This window comes from Orycteropus afer, unplaced genomic scaffold, assembly GCF_000298275.1.
Source record: "Orycteropus afer afer isolate SDZICR_OR568_19922 unplaced genomic scaffold, OryAfe1.0 scaffold00066, whole genome shotgun sequence".
Classification (NCBI taxonomy): Eukaryota; Metazoa; Chordata; class Mammalia; order Tubulidentata; family Orycteropodidae; genus Orycteropus; species Orycteropus afer.
The window spans coordinates 4753431-4768918 of record NW_006921653.1 but is presented as its reverse complement, the minus strand read 5'-3'; the positions used below and the strand labels follow the sequence as shown (position 1 = coordinate 4768918).

General features: G+C 35.3%; 1 protein-coding gene across 1 annotated transcript in view; it reads left to right on the top strand.

Annotated features, from left to right (window-relative positions):
* EIF2A (eukaryotic translation initiation factor 2A) overlaps positions 1–11966 on the top strand; it is a 27421-nt gene extending 15455 nt beyond the window's left edge. The window contains exons 6-10 of the mRNA XM_007940204.1: positions 4065–4636; positions 8123–8236; positions 9979–10107; positions 11230–11295; positions 11901–11966. Of these exons, the coding sequence (XP_007938395.1) occupies positions 4065–4636; positions 8123–8236; positions 9979–10107; positions 11230–11295; positions 11901–11966 (947 nt within the window). The remainder of the gene's footprint in view (positions 1–4064; positions 4637–8122; positions 8237–9978; positions 10108–11229; positions 11296–11900) is intronic.
* The last annotated feature ends 3522 nt before the right edge of the window (positions 11967–15488 follow it).

Sequence of the window (15488 nt, the reverse complement as noted above, 5' to 3'; positions counted from 1 at the left end):
CATCCATGTTATGAGGGGTTTTGTGGATTCTTCATTATTCTTTAGTGTTGCATAGTATTCTATTGTATGTATCTCCTGTAGTTTGGCTATCTATTCCTCCATTAATGGGCACTTAGGTTGCTTCCATATCTTTGCTATTGTGGACAATGCTGTGATGAACATGGGTGTGCGTATATCTATTTGTGCAAAAGACCTCTTTCAAAGTGTTACAGAGCAGAGATACCACTTTGAAGACAAAGATGTGCCTGATCCAAGCCATGGTATTTTCAGTCACCTTATGCATGTGAAAGCTGGACAATGAAAAAGGAAGATCAAAGAATTGATGTCTTTGAATTGTGGTGTTGGTAAAGAATACTGAAAATACTACGGACTGCCAGAAAAAGGAAAAAATCTGTCCTGGAAGAATGTTCCTTATAAGCAAGAATAGCTAGACATTGTCTCACCTATTTAAGTCATGTTGTTAGAAAGGACCATTCTCTGGAGAGAGATATCATGCTGGGTAATGTAGAGGGTCGGCAATAAAGGGGAAGACCGTCAATGAGATGGGTTGGCACAGTGGCTGCAGTGATGGGCTCAAGCATAGCAGGAATTGTGAGGATGGCACAGGACCAGGCAGGGTTTTATTCTTTTGTTGTACATAGGGTTGCTATGAGTTGGACCTAACTTGACAGCATCTAACAAGAACGACAACACAGTGTCTTAGTTATCTATTGCTGTTGTAACAGAAATACTACAAGTGGATGGCATTAACATTTTTTTTTTTTTCTCCAAGTTTATGAGGCTAGAAGTCTGAATTCAGGGTACCAGCTGTAAGAGGAAGGCTTTCTCTCTCTGTTGGCTCTGTGTCTTTTTCCAGCTTCTGTTCCTTGGTGATTTTCATGTGCATGGCATCTGTCTTCCCCCTTCATATCTTGCTCCTGTGCCTCATCTGCAGTCTATATCTAAAAGGTGATTGACTTAAAACATACTCTACACTGGCATAGCCTCTTAACAAAGAAAACCCATTTCCAGAACCACAGTTCTAGGGGTTAGGATTTATACCACTTATTTTTTGGGGGGACATAATTCAATCCATAACATCTTGTTAGGTGCCATTGAGTTAACTCCAACTCAGTGACTGTAGAATAGAACGAAACACTGGTCATGTGCCATCCTCACAATTCTTGCTATACCTTAGCCCATCATTGCAGCCATTGTGTCAATCTATCTCATTGCCCCTCCACTTTACCAAGCATCATAATCCTTCTCTAGAGAATGGTCCCTTCTGACAACATGACCAAAGTAGGTGAGGCAAAGTCTGGCCATTCTCGCTTCCAAGGAACATTCTGGCTATACTTCTTCCAGGACAGATTTATACATTCTCCTGGCAGTTCATGGTACTTTCAGTATTCTTTGCCAACACCACAGCTCAAAAGCATCAACTCTTCTTTGGTCTTCCTTATTCACTGTCCAGGTTTCACATGCATATGAGGCAACTGAAAATACCATGGCTTGAGTTAGCTGCACCTTAGTCTTCAAAATGATGTCTTTACTCCACTTTAAAGAAGTGTTTTGCAACAAGTTTGCTCAGTCTTATTTCTTAACTGCTACTTCCATTGGTGTTGATTGTGGATCCAAGTAATATGAAATCTTGACAACTTCAATTTTTTCTCTATTTTTTGTGATGCTGTTTATTGGTCCATTTGTGAGGATTTTCATTTTCTTTATGTTGAGGTATAATCCATACTGCAAACTGTAGTCTTTAATCTTCATCAGTAAGTACTCTAAGTCATCTGCACTTTCAGCAAGCAAGGTTGTGTTGTCTTCATATTGCAGGTTGTTAATGAGTCGTCCTCCAATCCTGATGTCACGTTCTTCTTCATATAGTCCAGTTTCTTGGATTATTTGGTCAGCATACAGATTGAATAAGTATGGGAAAAGGATACAACTCTGACACACTCCCTTCCTGATTATCCTCTTGCTCTGTTCATAACATAACAGGAACAAAAACAAGAAATACATAGGACCTAGGAGAAGAAAGGGAGCTCTGGTAGCATAGTGCCTAAGGCACTTGACTGCTAACCAGGAGGCTGGTGGTTCAAACCCACCAGCCACTCCTCGGAAGGAAGGTTGGGCAATCCTACTTCCGTAGTGATAACTGCCTTGGAAACCCAAGGAGGGGTCGCTAAGTATCGGGGCCGACTCCATTTCAAATAACAACAACAACAACAACAGGAGAAGAAAACTTTGAAACTCTTCTGAGGGACAAACAATGTCCTTTAATGAAAAGACTTACAAAGATGTTATTTCTCTCTAAATTGATTTAGAACATGCCAATAGATTTTTGTTTTTAACTAGATAAATTGATTCTAAAGTTGATATTGAAACTAGCAAGAGTATTTTGGAAACTTAAAAAAAAAGTGCAGTACAGGAGGAATTCTGATAGAACTAGATATTAAAATTATAATTAAGGCAGTTTGATTCTGGCTTTTGAGTAGACAGAATAGTTCAGAAATAGCTCCATACTTCTGTAGGCATTAATATATAATAAACTCAGCAGTTGAATCAATGGGGCAAATAATTGATCCTTTAATTTGTAATTTGGGGACAATTGGTTAACCTCTTGGAACAAAGAGTTAATATTTCTACCTCTTCATAAAATAAATATCAGATAAGCTAAAAAATTATACATAAAACTATAAAAGAGCTAGATGAAAATATGGAAGATCTTTTTTTATTCTAATCTTACAGTGAAAAAAACTTTAAAAAGACAGAAGACCTAGAAGTCTTAAGAGAAAAGAATGATAAATTTGAATATGTGAAAAACATAAATTTCTACACTGTTTAAGTAAAAGTAAACTAAAAAAGTGAAGATAGTAAGAGAAAAGAAAAATTTTCTTAATATATCAAGTTAATCAAGTAAAAGACCAATCACAAGAGAAAACAGTCATGGGACAGTAAAAATTAGTCCACAGAAAAATGAACTTACTTTTATTAAAAGGTGCTTAGCTTATCTGGTAATTAAAGAAATAAAAGTAAAAGTGAGATATTATTTTTCACTTAATAGATTGGAAGACATAAAAATGATACTGCACAGTATGGGTGAACATGAAGGGAAACCTGCATGGTCAGAAACTGTTGATGGAAGTGTAAATTGGTACAGTTCCTTTGGAGGGCACTTTGATGGTATATTTCAAAATAAATAATATGCCCTTTAACCTCACAGTTTCATTTGTACAGATGTATTGGTGTATAGTTGCTGTGCAGAAAATATGCAACAAAGTGTAATGGAATACAGTACAGTTGAAAAAAATAAAGTAGATCTTGATGTGCTTATATAAGAAAATCTGTAAGAGTATTAAATGAAATAACAGGTCTAGAAATTTTATATGTGTATGTTTAAGAGAGAGACATTTTTCAACAACAGAACTGTAAGAATGCATAAGAAATATAACACAGGATTACCTTTGTGTAAAGGGACTTATTTTTGTGCCATGTCTTTTTATATAGATTGTATTTTTAAGTATCATGTGCTGCATATATTATATCTTTTCCAATAAAAGCTAGTTTATTAATAACAACCTATGCTTCTGTGAGTCCACATTGCCAAAATGTTCAAAAGAAATTGAGATCAGTAGGAATTTTTATGATTATGTATAATCATAAGTTTATGATTATGTATAATCCATATATATGTGTGTGTGTGTGTGTGTGTATGTGTGTGTGTGTGTGTGTATATAAGCAGTTCTGGTGGCGTAGTGGCTAAGGTATTTGACTGCTAACCAGAAGGCTAGTGATTCAAACCCACCAGCCACTCCTTGGAAGGAAGGTTGGGCAATCTACTTCTATAGTGATACTGCCTCGGAAATCCAAGGAGAGGTCACTATGAGTTGGATCTGACTCCACTGCAGTGGGTTTGGTTTGGTTTATGTATATTTATATAAAATGTAAGAATAATTTTCACATATTTTGAAATTTTTGGATTTCTTATTTTTATGAGTGCTAAATTTTTATGACTTGTTTTAATAAATATTATATTCATGTAATTCTTTATTGCTAACTTGAATTTTATATTCTTTTTCTAGCAAAAAATGGCCCCATTTATGATGTAGTTTGGAATTCTAGTTCTACTGAGTTTTGTGCTGTTTATGGTTTCATGCCTGCCAAAGCAACAATTTTCAACTTGAAATGTGATCCTGTGTTTGACTTTGGAACTGGTCCTCGTAATGCAGCCTACTATAGCCCTCATGGACATATATTAGTATTAGCTGGATTTGGAAATCTGAGAGGTCAAATGGAAGTGTGGGATGTTAAAAACTACAAACTTATTTCTAAACCAGTGGCCTCTGATTCTACATATTTTGCTTGGTGTGCAGATGGTGAGCATATTTTAACAGCCACTTGTGCTCCCAGGTTACGTGTTAATAATGGATACAAGATCTGGCATTATACCGGCTCAGTCTTACACAAGTATGATGTCCCATCAAATGCAGAAATATGGCAGGTTTCTTGGCAGCCATTTTTAGATGGAATATTTCCAGCAAAAACAATAACTTATCAAGCAGTTCCAAGTGAAGTACCCAGTGAGGAACCTAAAGTTGCAACAGCTTATAGACCTCCAGCTTTAAGAAATAAACCAATCACCAATTCTAAACTGGTAAGTAAAGTTTTAATACTTCAGTAGAAAAAGAAGATTTTTTTCACCATGAAGTTCTCTGCACCTTTTTCTTATGTTCACTGTGGTACTTAGTACCTTACTAGAATATAAACTTGAGGGCAGAAATTAGTGCCTACTACTAAAGATAGTGAACAGCTCATATTGGTAAATTGACAGTGTCGCCAATTTGAAATAATTTACATTTTAAAAGCTCTGAGAAGGGTAACTGAGTATGAAAGATGGGCTTCGTCAATCAGAGCTCAAACGCTAAAGCTTATCAGGCAGGCAATGTAAGTCAAGATGAGTGGGAGAGAATGAATGGTGAAAGGGAGAACTTATGCCCTATTTAATGGACTTATGCCCTATTTAATGATATAGCAACTACTCGGGAATAACGGGTTGCTTCCGTATGGGATTTTAGGCCATATTTGCCAAAATGTTTGATTTTTCTACACAAAACAAATCTGAACATTTATGTGAAATTTCTCAATTTTTAAAACACTTTGTTGGCCAAATAAAACAAATTTGTAAGTCCTCAGAACATCAGTTCCCTGCTCATTGAGTTTTGACCAGAGTTTTGATCAGATTCTAATCATTTAGGGGCTATCCCTGCTTTTAAAATGGTAGCCTTTCAGCACTCAAGGGAGATTATTTGGTAATGTTCAGTTTCTGTGATGGTGTTGAAGGATAAGGCTGCAAGAAAGACCAACAATATTACTGGTACCCTTAGAAAGGTGACCCCATAACTGGTGTAAGCTGGGACTATGCCAAGTAAATGAAGAATGTATAGTCTCTTAATTATTTTTAGGCAGTCAGGGAAATAATTTATCAAAGAATAAATATTCTTATGCCTTCTTTATGCCACTCCTTATATCCTACAGATAAAAAATAGCCTTTCCTTTTCTATTAAATAAAATGTAGTGGTGGTCTATAACTTTTTGACTTCCATTGAAATGTTCAGTTTAACAGTTTTTGTTTTAGAAGTAATTTAATAAAAATAAATAACAAATTCTGTTGATTATATTAAATGTCATTAGCTCAGAAAAGAAAGTTTATAGTGTCTTGGGATCTTTCCTATCCCTATATTTTTAAGCTTTTCTTACCTAAGGTAAAAACAAAATATCCCAAACCCTGCTTTCTGAATATGTGTGAGATGGCATGAAAAGAAGAAATTCTGAATTAGTAGATAAGTAGATATTTTTATTTTCTGATCCATAAAACTAACTTGTTTTGATGAGTGAAAGAAATTAACCTAAAAAAGATGATACTTTGAAAATGATGATGATAAAATTAACTAAGAACTTGTTAAAACTATTTTCTTTTAACATTTAAGATTTGCACTGAATTTTTGCTTTTGCATATGACATGGTGATTATGTGATCTTATGAAATTATTGCAGTTAAAGAAACTACATGCCTACTAATAAGACATTAAGAAATTTCTGTTAGTTTCTGATTCCAGAAATGAGTGCCAGAGAAAATCCTGTTATGAAGTTACTAGAAACAGTGCAGTGTTGTAGATAATTTCACAAAGGAGAAGAGTTACAGAGAGGAAGGGAAAAAGGTGTTGGGATTCTCCCTTTGAAGAAAAAATTAACTTTATAAGTAAAAATTCATATATAAATTAATACTTGTAAAAATTATTTTTTGGCTTTCCAAAAATATTCTATATTGTGTTCATGGAAACTGTCTCATAATAATTGATTTACTGAAGAAATGAATTTTATTAATAAGAATGAAACTTCTCAGTGGTGCACAGTGGCCACATAGTGCTAAAGCCAGAAAAGCTCACGATCCCTAGTAGTCATGGGGATTTCCTCCAATCTAAAAAGAAAGCCTATCAGTGAATACATGAGGCTCATAGGTGTGGAAGAGACTTGTAACTTATCATTTCACCTTGCAAAATTTTTAATGGATTTGCCATTTTCGAAGAAGTTCTCATGAGCAGAAACTGTTTCAGCCAAGGCAAGGTATTATAGAAGAGTTTGCTATTGAAAGAATTATCCTGTTTATATGTAAAACAGATGTTCAGCAAATATTGTTTCTCTTACCTAACATTGTATGAAGTATGGATATAAAAGAGATGAAAGAAGCTTGCCTTTTAGATGTGTCTATTCTACAAATAGGGGTTCTCATATACTTAATTTGCTTAAAAAACAAAACAAAACAAGCCAACTCACTGTCATTGAACCTATTTTGACTCAGAATGACCCCGTTGGGTTTCCAAGGCTATAAATCTTTATGGAAGCATACTCCCCCATCATTCTCCTGGCAAGAGCAGCTGGTGGGTTTGAACTGCTGACCTGATTAGTAGCTAAATGCCTTACTGTGCCACCAGAGCACCATCAGTTGGCTTAAAATAGGGTATATTCACACAGAAGTTTGACCTGAAATAGTTAATACTGCTACTAAGATAGATGACTTTATGTTTTTTTATTTATTTCTCTATATTTTAAATGTTTGAGCTCTGTCCATTTCCTTGTATGGCTTATAAGTAAAATGTAAATCTGAGACCATAGTGCCTAAAGCATTTGACTGCTAAGCAGAAGGTTGGTGGTTCAAACCCACCAGCCACTCTGTGGAAGCAAGACTGGGTAATCTACTTACATAAAGATTTACTGCCTCGGAAACCCAAAGAGGGTCGCTGTGAGTTGGAATCAACTTGATGGCAATGAGTAAGTACTCAAGAAGCTTCATGGAGAGCTGTTACCTTCCATGTGCTAAGGTCATAGGGCCTAAGACACAGTTAACACTAAGATAATAGCATTGTAGATGAATCTGGTAAGGAGGTGTAGTGCTCTCTCTTACAGGTTGCCTGAAGTGATCCTGGAGGTACTTAGAACCTATATTTAATTCCCCCTTTCTGTTGTGGAATATAGTTGATATATGGCTAAGTAAATATCTGGTCATAGAAAGGATTGTCTTCATTCTCAAAGTCTGACAAGCCATTTAATTTTTTGTAGACCTCTTTGTTATGCTAAACCCAGATTTATAATTAGTCACCTCTTTCTTTCTAGTTGACTTATTTTCTTATTGTCTATTTTAGTCTTTCATTTGCTTTCATTTTTAATTTTCTCATCTTTGATTTTGCAAGTAAAATCTAACAAGTAATTTTTCATGCAAAGAAAATAAGCAAGTCAACTAGATTTCTGGCAGTAGATCCAAAAAGACCTCAAGAGAAGCTATTGTTGATGTCTTATTTCATAAGAATTATGTGTCAGTAGTAGTACTAAGAAAAATTCCATAGCTAAACAAACTAAAGGAAAAGAATTTTACCACTCTTAGATAACTGAAAGATAGCATGTGTCATTCAAGGAAGATCCTAATTAAATATATCCTGACACTTGGAGAGTGTCACTACTAATAAAAGTTTTGAAATAGTCTTTGAATTGATCCCATAGTGTCAAAAATTGTTTAATTTGCTGTTGTGTATGTTTTTAAAAACATGGACCCCATTTCAAAAGCATTTGTTTTATATTTTCCATAGCATGAGGAGGAACCACCTCAGAATATGAAACCACAATCTGGAAGTGATAAGCCATTATCAAAAACTGCCCTTAAAAATCAGCGGAAGCATGAGGCTAAGAAAGCTGCAAAACAGGTATTTGGGGTACTGTCTCTTCAAAACAAAACAAATATGCAAAAACACCAGTTAAATTAGCTTTAAGCCTTAAAATGTAAGGGAATGTGGTCCTAGAGACTTGATTGTTAAATTATAAAATGTAACTGGAGTTAGCCTTAAATAACCAAAATGTCTTTAATTTATGTTTGCTTATTACTTTTTAAGTAGTACTGTATGCATAGTGTGTGACTGAGGAGCGTGGACCTGATCTTTAACCTGAGACTGTATCAGCATTGTGTGGTAGTGTACTGGAGTCTGTGTGGAATGATGTAGTTTCCTTCTTTAAAGCATAGGTTTGTCTGGAGAGGCTGGAAGTTACATGACTGTAAAGGCATTTTGTCACTCAGTATTATATTACTATAGGACATGATTCTTGATGGAATCTAAACTAATCAGAAGTATCCAAACAATGAAATTATTCCAAAATAATTTTTAATTTGATTATGCTGTTGAAAAGCTATACCAGTGTAATAATTGACACATAAATCATGATAGAATAAGACTCATGGTAACAGTGTGATTAGCTGGCCAGGGGATATTTGGTTGGTGGTATTTCAGTGACCACATTTTTGAGATTCAGACAGGGTGGGGTAGATTTCTAATAGTTGATTACTTTATCATCAGTACAGTCTTGGCTGATAATGCTTGAATTTTGGCAGATCTAGGTTGCTTATGTATTTAGGTAGGCAGTTATGATTTTAAGATGTAGAACTGCATTATGCAGTCACATTTTGCTAAAATCTGGGCTTGAAGAAAATCATCGTAGTTCATATATTTCATCTCCAGAAATATCTTTAAATAGGCTGGGTGTTGGTCATTCCACGTAAAATAAACTACTCTTATATGTTAGATTTGTATAAAAGTGCAGTGTGCTCTTTGTCAGTATGGGAGGGTCGTCTGCTGCCCATACATTACACATTGTTGAGCAATCCTCTTGGCATTGGTAACCCTGATATTTCATGGAAATGCCAGAATTCTTCAGGGCAAATACTATAAGGAATGTATACAATTTAATATAGTTAGTATAGTCTGTTAAGGCTTTTCTTTAAAATTTGACAATATAATGTTTTAGGATCTTGAAAGCCATGTGATATATCCAAAATACTTATATTAGTTAATACAGAAACCTCCTAATTTACTCTACTAAGGTCATTCCATGTCTTTTCATTTTTGTCATTTTATTATATTACTAATATATTCTTTTTCTTTTATTACTTATTCTATTACTTTAAATCTTACATCTAGCAAAGTGTTCCTCAAGACAGTTATATAGTAAACACATTTTGGATGTCTTATACTGTGGATTTTTTTTAAGCTGTATTTTACCTATTATGGCAAGATGTGACATTACTTCATAAGGTTTTCAATTCATGAAGATCTTTTCATTATATAAAATGCAGTATGAAAGATAAAATCACATATTTGGTTTCTATCTTTTATATACTAAGACTGTAGGGAGCTCTGGTAGCATAGTGCCTAAGGTACTTGACTGCTAACCAGAAGGGGTTCAAATCCACCAGCCACTCCTCGGAAGGAAGGTTGGGCAATCCTACTTCCGTAGTGATACTGCCTCGGAAACCCAAGGAGGGGTCGCTATGAGTCGGGGCCGACTCGACGGCATATAACAACAACAAACTACATATACTAAGACTATATTGGTTGAAATACTTTGATGTTTTCATTTTAGAAAACTGCATTTTTAAAAAAAAAATTTCCCACAGGAAGCCAGAAGTGACAGGAGTCCAGATTTGGCACCTACTCCTGCCCCGCTGAACACACCACGAAATATTGGCCCTCAGTCAACTTCTGGAGACCCGGAGACAGACAAAAAAATCAAGAACCTAAAGAAGGTGAGATGTATATATATTAAAGGAATAAGTGAGAATTATGTAAAGATTGTGTGTAGTGGTTTTCACTGTTGATTTCTCACTATGAAGTATTCTAACTTAAGAATGTTACTGATTTAGCTCTGCTTACAAATACTTAAAGGCTATTAGTTTTTTAATTATTGATTTTTTGAACAGAAATATGGTGACACTTTAATATTTCATAAGACACCTGTAACTTAGATAAGAACAGATTTATCTCTGTTTTGAAGATGAAGAAACAGAAACAAAAATAAGTTTATTTACTTACCATAAATAAGTAACCTTTCAACCAGTGTGTTAAAGTTTTACGCTGAGGGTAATAGCAGGTCCCTAGAGTCCTTCATATTTCTTCCTGCCATTCTCTGTCGAGCCTTTTCAAATGGCAGTGTGAAGTTTCCCTTAAAGCCAAAGATGTCATCCAGGTATGAGTATAATGAGGTGCTGAAATAAATGAGGAAATTAGTCATACATTTTATCTCTCTCTCTCTCTCTCTCTCTCTGTCTCTCTCTCTCTCTTTCTTTCTTTCTCCTCACTCCTCCTTTATTAATGTGGTTAGGTTTCAAAGACCAGTTTGTTATGCAAAATCCAGTATTATGCAAAAATGGAGGGTGACCACATGAGATCACAAATGGAAGATAACTACATCATTACATAAATGCCAAACAACTAAGAGTCATGGCCCAGCCAAGTTGACACATAACCTTAACTATTATTGCCAGTGTTAACTTTTGTTACCATGGGACATACATCATTAATATGCAAAATAGGCAAAATGAGTAGATTTGTTTCCTGTTGTCTTAATGCAAAATGTCAGATAATGAGGTAGTAGTGAGAAGTAGTTGTACACACACATGTTTTATAGATACAAGGTTAATCAAAAGCTTAAAAAAAATATTTTCAATTATCATGTTCTTAACATTTCTAATTTTACATTTAACTTTTAAAAGATAGTTTACCATAGTATTTTAACAGACCATTTTTGATACAGATGAAAGGTATTTGAATTTCTATATTTAAGCTACACATTCATATATTTAAGTTGTTGATAAAGAGATTTACATTCTAAAGTGGGTTCTTGCTTAATTCATATTTGATGTTTACAGAAACTAAAAGCAATTGAACAACTGAAAGAACAAGCAGCAGCTGGAAAACAACTAGAAAAAAATCAGGTATTTTCTGCACTTTTCACTTGGGCTTTTAGTAACCAACATCCTTTTCCTTTTTTTGTAAGCAACTGTTTGAACAGTTAAGAGAGCACATAGATTTGAAAGCTATATACCATATTCTTTTTTAAAGTTTTTACTCTTAAACAAGAAAGGATTGGGGAAGAATTTGTGTCGATTCTGGGGAATGAGACAGTTACTATTCCTAAGCCCTGTACTGATGCTACTCCTACTGAAAATGATGCCAGTTTCTTATATTAGACAAATTAAAAGATTCTCTTCCTTCCTTTGTCTAAGGTTGTTCTGCCCTGTTTGTTCTTTCCCTCCTCTCCTAAACACTTTTTAGCCCAAATGGAAAGTGGAAATTTTATTGGACCCAAAGCAATATAGTAAGACCGCTTCTCTCCTTTGCCTCTTTAATTCATACTGGATAACGAATTGAAATTTTGTTTTAAGTCTGTATTTCTTAATCTGTGTGTACCAATGATCTCACAAAGTGTCAGAAGTATTTTTTTTTCCTTTGCTATTTTGGCTTTGGATCCAAAAACACTGAATTATTTTATTTTATTTCATTTCTTATTTAGTAATTGTATTGTTTTGAATTTTTCTAGTTGGAGAAAATTCAGAAAGAGAAAGCCCTTCTTCAGGAGCTGGAAGATTTAGAATTGGGTATTTAAAGATTCACATAAAGGAAATTGGTTACCGGAAATCAGTGCAAACACATCTTCTGTTAAATCCATTGTCTTACATAGAGTATCTATGTGCCCACACTTACTATTCATCTGTAATTTTAACCTTTTGTCCAACATTCTACATATGTGTGTACTTATTTAATAATGTCTATTAAATTGACTTTTCCTACATACTGTATCATGTGAGTACATGATATAGAAAACAGATATGAATTTTTAGCTAAGCTTGACAGATTGAAAGACAAATGTCATTGCTTTTCAGTAGAAAACAATATGTACCATATGAGTGAATAAAGGCATTTTAAATCATTTTTGGATTTAAGTCCCTACGTTAAGAAATCCTTTATTAATTTACATGTTAAATTTGGGAAGATTTTCATTTGAATATATAATACAGCTTTTACAATCCTAAAATATTATTATATTGTGAAATTTTAAAGAAAATCTTTAAAACTCAGATTGTACTGAATATATTATTTATATTCTTTGTAGTATTTGAAGTAAAGATTTTTTTATTAGTTCTGAACATAGATGTTTTGGTTCTCTAGTGCCACTCTAATAGGAATACCACAAGTGAATGGCTTAAACAAACAAGGATTTATTCTCTTACAGTTTAGGAAGCTAGTAGTCCAAGTTCAAAGTGCCAGCTCTAGGGGCTGGATGAAAGCCCCTCCACCCTGGGCTTGCTTCCGGTGCACTGGAGCTAGAGGTGTCTCCACTCAGGCAGCTGCTGACTGGTGAGGCTAACAAGCCCAAGGTTGACAAATTAAATGGTACAGTCCCAATATTACCAAACAACATGGCAGGTCACTAGTTCAAGTCTAGAGAGAGTCCCGAGATTGGCAGGAAAACATGGCAGGCTGCTAAATGAAGATTCAGCTACATGCAGCATCTGAAAGTGCCAAAAAGCTGCTGAGACCCTTTTCAAAAGTTCTCCTTATGTACTGGAAGCAGACCAAATCCCTGAGGCAGCTATTCAGCTGCTTCAGTAGATTCCACCATGGCGTTGATTACAAATCTCATCATGGGGAATAACTACAGCCAGCTGCCCAGCCAGCCACTCAAAACCCAGCCCAGCCAAGTTGACACATAACCTTAACTACCACCAAACTCTAAACCAAACTCACTGCCGTCAAGTCGGATGCAACTCATAGCGACCCCTCCTTGGGTTCCCGAGGCAGTATCACTACAGAAGTAGATTGCTCAACCTTCCTTCTGAGGAGTGGCTGGTGGGTTTGAACCACCAGCCTTCTGGATAGCAGTCAAACGCCTTAGGCACTATGCCACCAGAGCTTCCACAGCAGACTTTAAAAATAGAAAATAGTAAAACATTTTATTTTGATATCTCAAATAATAAACCTAATGGTTTAAGGATGAGGTAAATAATTTCTAAGCATGAACTATAGTTACTTTGCTTTAGTTAAGTCTTGACTGTTTTGATTGTCTGTTATGATGAAAAAAAGATGTAATGATAAGCCAATACACATAACTATGAAAACTAATTTAGATTTGGTTTTGAAGTCCATTCAATTATTTTTTTTTACATCAAATCTACTTTAGACATTGTTTTTATTTCATTTTCATTGCTATAAAAACCAAAAAGTCAAACCTGTTGCCATGAAATAGATTCCGAGTCATAATGAACCCCTTGTGTTACAGAGAAGAACTGAGCTCCATAGGGTTTTCTTGGCTATAATCTCTACGAAAGCACATCGCCAGGCCTTTCTTCCAAGGTACCACTGGGTAGGTTCAACCTCCACCTTCCAATTACTAGTCGAATGCAAACCATTTGTGCCAATGTAGGTCTTCACTTTCTAGAATTAATACTTAATTAAATTGATAGGTGAGAGAAAACCCTGAAGCACCCGGAGAAACACACAAAACAGGTAACTAAGTTGACTGATACCCCAGAGCTGCTGATAAGATTTGGTAAAGACCTAATACATTAAAATACATAAAATTTGTTATTTTAAATGTTTTATGGTGTGTGTACTCACATGTACAGATAGCTACTTTCAAAATTAAGTCATTTCTGATGATAGAATCTTAAGGTAAATTATTTTTACAGTAGATTGCTTTTTAGATTATTTTTCTAATAAAATGTTAAATAATGCATCCTGAGGCAGTGTAATGTTTCTTGGCTCGGAAATGTAATAAAATACTTTGCAATTAATTACCCTTTATTGTGTTTTCTTATAAATGCCTACTGTGATAGGGTTCTTTTTTCCTAGTGCACAGTAAGCATGTTAACCATTTTTTAAATATTTATCTCACACTTAGTGAGACCCTTTGATTTAGTCAGATGCTTTTTAATTGTTCCAAGTTGACTATTCCTTTCAAAATTCTCACTCCTATTTCTTAAATCATATACTACATTTATTTCTGGGCACACAATACAAAAATCATCGAGGCGTTCTTTGACTATGTATTTTGTTTGATTTTTATTTTAAATACATTTTCTGGGGAAATGAGTAAGGTGTTGAAAGTCTGTTTGAAAATGGTATTTAAAGTGCATAAACTCTCAAAAAAAAAAAAAGTGAATGCCACTGGGTTAATTCAGACTCAGAGAGAGACTCCATTGGGTTTCTGTAAATGTTTACAGAAGTAGACTGCCTCACTGCCTCACCTTACTTCTACAGAGCAGCTGGTGGGCTCAAACCACTGACCTTTTGGTTAGCCAAATGCCTCTGCCATTACACTACCAGAGCTCCTTTAAATGCTGTTCTTCAGTTCTGTCGAATTGGCTCCAACTCTTAGCAACCCTATGTACAAAAGAACGAAATGCTGCCTGGTCCTGCCCGCCAGCCTCACAATCCTTGCTATACTTAAGCCAATCTTTGCAGCCATTGTGTCAGTCCATCTTTTTGAGGGTCTGCCCCCTTTTCGCTGACCTTCCACTTTACCAAGCATGATATCCTCCAGGAAATGATCCCTTCTGACATAACCAAAGTAGGAGACAAAGTCTGGCCATTCTCGCTTCCAGGAAGCATTCTGGCTGCACATCTTCCAGGACAGAATTGTTAATTGTGATACTTTCAGTATTCGCCAACACCACAACTTAAAAGCATCAACTTTTTTTCAGTCTTCCTTATTAATTATCCAACTTTCATATGCAAATGAAGCAATTGAAACCACCATGGCTTGGGTTAGGTGCACCTTAGTCTTCAAAGGGGAGCTCTGGTGGCGTAGTGCGTTCAAACCCACCAGCCACTCCTCGGAAGGAAGATTGGGCAATCCACATCCGTAGTGATACCGTCTCATAAACCCAAGGAGGGGTCAGTATGAGTTGGATCCAATTTGACGAAAGTGAGTTTGGTTTTCAGTCTTCAAAGAGACATCTTTGCTTTTCAGCACTCTAAAGAGGTCTTTTGCAGCAGATTTGCCCAGTGCAACAGGTCGTCTGATTTCTTGATTGTTGCTTTCATTGGTGTTGATTGTAGATCCAAGTAATAGGAAAAATTTGATTTTTCCACTTATTGTGATGCTGCTTATTGGTCCAGTCGTGAG